The sequence below is a fragment of the Mobula hypostoma genome, chromosome 8, assembly GCF_963921235.1.
Source record: "Mobula hypostoma chromosome 8, sMobHyp1.1, whole genome shotgun sequence".
NCBI classification, from domain to species: domain Eukaryota; kingdom Metazoa; phylum Chordata; class Chondrichthyes; order Myliobatiformes; family Myliobatidae; genus Mobula; species Mobula hypostoma.
The window spans coordinates 63,260,736-63,266,701 of record NC_086104.1 but is presented as its reverse complement, the minus strand read 5'-3'; the positions used below and the strand labels follow the sequence as shown (position 1 = coordinate 63,266,701).

At 40.0% G+C, this 5,966-nt stretch overlaps 1 protein-coding gene across 3 annotated transcripts; it reads left to right on the top strand.

Moving 5' to 3' along the window:
* Positions 1 to 686: 686 nt before the first annotated feature.
* Positions 687 to 5,581, top strand: tbxtb (T-box transcription factor Tb). Of its 3 annotated transcripts, none has more exons than XM_063055070.1 (8): positions 687 to 889; positions 1,269 to 1,533; positions 2,243 to 2,377; positions 2,632 to 2,693; positions 2,775 to 2,836; positions 2,942 to 3,115; positions 4,066 to 4,198; positions 5,314 to 5,581. In XM_063055070.1, the coding sequence occupies exons 1-8, from the start codon at positions 687 to 689 to the stop codon at positions 5,579 to 5,581; spliced, it is 1,302 nt and encodes a 433-aa protein (XP_062911140.1). The 3 variants fall into 3 exon arrangements, with proteins under 3 accessions (XP_062911140.1, XP_062911139.1, XP_062911141.1); XM_063055069.1 differs by having other exon boundaries at positions 2,939 to 3,115; XM_063055071.1 differs by lacking the exon at positions 2,942 to 3,115.
* The last annotated feature ends 385 nt before the right edge of the window (positions 5,582 to 5,966 follow it).

Sequence of the window (5,966 nt, the reverse complement as noted above, 5' to 3'; positions counted from 1 at the left end):
GGGTGCACTAATCTTTCCAATTTACTTTCTTTCACCACAATAGGAAAATTGCTCCTCATAAAATACCAAGTTAGCAAATGCCCCTTATCAGTTGAACTTTCTAATGGTAATTTCGTAATATGTGAACATTTTATGAATTAAATTTCGTTCCTTATTAATAGCAATACAAAATATTGGTAAGCCAGACTCCTCATGCAAAGTATGTTTGGGACTGTTTGATATCAAAATTCCATTTGAAATCGGTGTTTGCGTGTCTCGACATGTGTGAAAAAGTGTATTGCAAACAGATAGACACTTAAGAGGACCGCGACTCTGTATCCTAAAAGCCATTTCCCCATTGAACCCCGTGCTTTGATATAGGTGTAAACATTTGCAGATTTACATAAAATAGCTCTATTTAACCTGGTAATTACTTCTGGCTGGGACTTCAGAGGCTTCCCCCAATTTCACTGATATGGCCGCCACTGGCCAATCGCAGTGAGGCCACATCAGATCAAAGCACTGCGCATCCAATCAGAGTTTATCCAAACAGTTACCTGACGTCAGCCCTCAGATTGATTAGTACTTATTGGGATGTATGGGGAGCCACGGTGAGACAGTCAAAAGGAATATTGTTTTCAGAAGCAGCATTCAGCTTGGAATAGAAACCAATTGAGAGAAAACTGTGGGCACTAGGGATAAGAACAATGAGTTCCAGTGGAGCCGATAGTGGGAAGAGTGGACAGTACCGCGTGGACCATCTTCTAAGTGCGGTGGAAAGCGAACTGCAGGCAGGAAGCGAAAAAGGAGACCCCACTGAGAGGGAACTGAAAGTCAACCTGGAAGACCTGGATCTGTGGTTAAAATTTAAGGAACTAACCAACGAAATGATCGTTACTAAGAACGGCAGGTAGGCAGTTCGTCGCAACTCCACTTCGGAAATGCTTTCTAAACTCTTCAGTTTGCAGACTGGGGAGGCATAAACAGGTAGAAGAATAATTGCGCCAAATTTATGACTTGGCCTGAATTGTTCTTTTTTTGTAATTGGGCCAGTAACAAAACATTCGAATGTTAAGCTTGTGCCTCTGTGTGTGTGTGTGTGCGCGGGGGGGGGTTACTTTTTCTCGTATTTTGGTACAATTATGACTACGGAGTCGTGCGTTTACAAGCATACCCATCAGGGTGTTGTAAAAAGGAATTCATGAGAAATCTGTTGCAATGAATGAACTATCACTCCATTCCTCCCCCATCTCCGTACTCATGCCTTAATTTTTTTTATATATTCTCAGGAGGATGTTTCCTGTACTTAAAGTGAATGTGTCCGGGCTAGACCCCAACGCCATGTATTCGTTCGTATTGGATTTCGTGGCTGCCGACAATCACCGCTGGAAGTATGTGAACGGGGAGTGGGTTCCAGGTGGGAAACCGGAACCCCAGGCTCCGAGCTGTGTTTACATCCACCCGGACTCGCCCAACTTCGGAGCGCACTGGATGAAAGTCCCCGTTTCCTTCAGTAAAGTCAAACTCACCAACAAACTCAATGGCGGAGGACAGGTACAACTTTTAAATACAGAGCAGGTTTGACTGAGCTAAGTAACCAGTGAATCCAATTGCAAATTAGGAATTTGACAACTTTCTTTCTGATGAGTGACGTTAGTTTGCATATCTAGATAGTAAATAAGTCGGCACGATTAATGACACTTTTATACTTTTATACCTATGCTGAACAATATGTGAAGTTGGAAAATCTGCGAACTCTTCCAATTATCGCCATATGTGAATAAACTGTCCCCTAATTAATCCGAAAACAAGATGGATTGAAATATTCTCCAATGTATCATGACAGAATACCGAAAAGCAAAACTATCCTGATTCCCATCACATTCCCATATGATCAAGTGCCTTTCATTTTACGGCGGAGTAACTGCAAAATATAATGGAAAGAGGAGAAATACAATGTCATGGAGCACGTGCGCGGGAATTCTGGAGACAACAAGTATATGTTTTTGAGATAAACCTAATTCGTTCAAATGAGAGAAGGGCCAGTGAAAGCGAGAATGATTTAACTCGACAAAATAGGGTTACATAAACACTGGATATTTTCGGGAGTTTCACAGAATCACGCAATTCTAACGTTTTAGTGCAATCTGTATAACTTAAAGAGAAAGAGTATGGCAAATATTACTGTAACGAATTATTGTACAGTACATCAAAGCTTTTAAAGTAGAACTAACATCTTTTTTTAAAATTTTTCAATTCGAAGATCATGTTGAACTCTCTACACAAGTACGAGCCCAGAATTCACATTGTACGAGTCGGGGGACCTCAGAGGATGATTAGCGGTCATTCGTTCCCAGAGACACAGTTCATCGCCGTGACAGCTTATCAAAACGAAGAAGTAAGTATCATTCGAATAATTTGATACCGTGTCATCAGAAATCTAGGATGCAGCCAAGAGTTCTCAGTCGTCCTTTATGGTTCTTACAATTGATTGATAATCATCACATTCAGTCTGAAAACTGTTAAGCTCTTATTAATAATATTTAACAATACTGAATCTTAACATTCGAGTTGAGTAAAGCACCAAAATATTAAATCTCAGAAACTCAACGGTGCAAACAAAGCTCAACAGTTCTCCTCTTTCGCCCACAGATCACAGCTCTTAAAATTAAGTACAATCCATTTGCAAAAGCCTTCCTTGATTCGAAAGAGAGGTGAGCCATGAAAGTATCTTTTGATAAAATATGGGGTCATGGTGACTTCGTGCTTTATGTTAATAAACTTTTCTCGTCCAGAAGCGATCACAAGGAAATGCTAGATGACGTTGGAGACAGTCAACAATCCGGATATTCCCAATGTGAGTTGTTGGACGAGCTGTATTTCATTGATGCAGACAAGTTCTCCGATTGTAATATTTTAATTTGCTTGTGTCTCTTTGTGCTTATTCTTCCTTCTGCAGTAGGTGGCTGGTTTCTGCCTGGCACAGGTAGCTTGTGTCCTCCCTCTAATGCTCATGCCCAGTATGGAGGCCCTCTCTCTCTCTCAGCTCCCCATGGATGCGAACGTTATTCCACCCTGAGGAATCACCGCTCTGCTCCATACCCCAGTCCGTATACGCACAGAAACAACTCGCCCAGTAAGTGGTCAAGATAGTCAACTGTAAGACATTCTGAAACAATCATTCCTGACAATAACAGGCCGTTTCGTGTATAAAGTTTGAACTGCTGTTGGGATTGTCGAAGATAGAGTATCTGACTGGACTGCTAGAATGTGTTCCCTTCAAAAGTGACGCCAGTGTATGATACAACCAGCCTTGTGCGGACATTTAGGAAGGGAGACAGAGAACGAAGGCTACAGAGCAGAAGCTGGGGGCAGGGCTGCGTGAGTGTGTGGGGAGGAGATGGTGGATTGTGGCGATAACTGTGATATGGGATAAAATCGCAGCTGAAAAGAGCATCACATGCCAGGTAATTTAAGCCTCAGTCTAACGTCTGGTGGAGATGAAGAATTGTACTCGTCCAAATAGAAGGAAATGAAACCATTTATGTCAAATACTGCAGCGATGTTTAATTTCATAGCAGTGCTCCTCAGAATGCAGGGAGAACATGTAGGTAGACAAAAAGGTTCTAAAAACACTAATTACAATAATATTGAAACTGCGTGGACTGAGAAGGGGGAAAGCCCGGCCAAAGCCATATTCTACCAGTTTAAATTATAAACACGGCAACTCCCTTTTCACATAGCAATTTTATTACCAAAAGAATATTAAAGTTAGATTTGTTTATCAAACTTACCATATTCATTCGCGCCTTCTAAATAGTTAGATATTATAAAGTGGAAAGTTTGACTTGGGTTGAGAATGATTAGGGAAACATTTAGTTTCAGTTCTCTAACAAAATGAATGCGATAGACCTCCTCAAATGGAATATTCAGCTAGATGTTAACCAACGTGATGACACAGTAAAATACCTTTCATTTTAAAATTTTCAGCTTATTGTTCATCTTTAATATATCTGTCCAACTGTACAATTACTCTTATTTGTGACATTTAAGCTACATCCCATTTCCTGTGGTGTTTCTTTGCAGCTGGTTATTCTGATAACTCTTCGGCTTGTCTGTCCATGCTTCCCAGCCACGACAACTGGTCCAGTCTACAGGTTTCTACACATACAAGCATGTTGCCCATGACACACAACACTGGGACTGCCACCAGCTCCAGGTATGAGATCTTTAAGAGATAAATCTGACGAAATATCACAACATTGAGGAACCTTTCCAATGGTAACAGGAATTCCTGCTAGTTCCCAGGGTCGATTTGGAATCCTGCAATTACCACATCCCTTATTTTATTATTTTAATTTTCTTTGTGAAAGCATTTAGATTAATCTCTAAACCTGCTCTTAAAGCAAATAGAATGAAATAGCTAATTTGAATCACATTTCATCCACGACCAGGTCAGACAGTGAAGTATTGGAAACAGGAAACAATTCAAAATTGCCATAAGTATTCCATCAAAGTGAAAGTTACTAAATTAATTTTCATTTGAAGTGCAACATGATTATTCATGGAATCTGGAATTAAAGAAGTTTATTAAAACAAATTGGGTTTTGGAAAGCCTTACAGGAAATAGTTCAGTGGCAAATAAGACTGCAGTTTTGAAAAAAAGATATGAAACTTCACTTTAACCTAACTCAGTGTAAAAAAAAATCAGAGAATAGTTGCTCTAACTATATTGCCCTTACTCTCACTCCACTCTCCAGCCTATTCCTGATTTCAAGGAAGATTTAACCATCAATGATTATTCTAATTCTTTGAAATATAAATATAAAACTTACAAAAGCTATGTTCTCAGTCAATCAATAGAAAATGGGCACAAATAGAAAATGATTCATACTGAATACCTTCAAACTAATTTCTATCTTTAAAAACAATTACTTTGGTTCATCATTGTCTTTGATTCTTTTAACTCCAACATATTAGCCAGATTTGGTGATTTGTTATTTTCTTCTTTCTGACCTTTTGGATCTGGATTATTCTACCTGAATATGCTGAAATTTTCTTCCACATTTAGCTGGAAGAACCTTCCAGTTCATTTTGAGGGGGGCTACACGGGTACTAAAGTTTACAGGATTGGAGACAAAGAAGAAACAGTTGTTAGGCAAAGCAAGATTGCTTTTTTTTCCTCTCAGGGTGAGTATAGAATCGCTGGGCCGAATGGCCTTGTATTTGCTTCACTGTAGCGCAGTCATAACAGGGACAGTGATAAGGCACTCATTAACCACTCTGTATAAGAAAGTCGCATAACGTTTAATAATTACTTTGTTTTCATTGCAGCCAATATCCAAGTCTGTGGTCAGTCAGTAACAGCACCATTACCCCTGTGTCCCAGTCTGGGACCATGTCTAACGGCTTGAGCTCACAATTCCTCCGGGCTTCTCCGGCTCATTATCCCACTTTGCCTCATTCAGTGAGTGCCACCTCATCAGGATCGCCATTATATGATAGCGGAACCGGAATGGAGCTTACTGACAGTCAGTTCGACACTTCTCCGCACAGCAGACTAGCCTCCACGTGGACTCCAGTTACACCCCCATCCTTGTGAAGACACCTGTATCCACTCCATTCCCTGGCCATTTATTTAATTTAAGGACCTCTTGCCCGTTTCCACATCCCTTTGTTTCGGATTTAACGTTTGTACGCCAGCGGGGAAAGGAACGAATAGCACAAGGAACAGCGTATTTGAAAATATTACTATATTCATCGTCAGAGCTGAGAGTTGCTCCGTGATAAAGATCCTGCAATCTTGGCGTTATGGATTTAGTATTATTAAATATTTCATTGACAGTCAATGGTCGTTTTCATAGTGCTCTATTAACAATGATTTAGTGAGGATATGACACGACTGAAAAACCATTCTAATAAAGAAAGCATGAAACTGCATTGGGACCTATGAAGGCAAATAATGCAAGAATTATGTGCAAACAATT

Bases quoted from the DNA above. Each gene is read 5' to 3' on its own strand.
- tbxtb (XM_063055069.1), top strand. From the start codon at position 687: ATGAGTTCCAGTGGAGCCGATAGTGGGAAGAGTGGACAGTACCGCGTG. The intron at 3,116-4,065 runs GTAAGTGGTCAA...GTTTCTTTGCAG, and splicing joins GCACAGAAACAACTCGCCCA to CTGGTTATTCTGATAACTCT. The intron at 4,199-5,313 runs GTATGAGATCTT...TTTTCATTGCAG, and splicing joins GGGACTGCCACCAGCTCCAG to CCAATATCCAAGTCTGTGGT.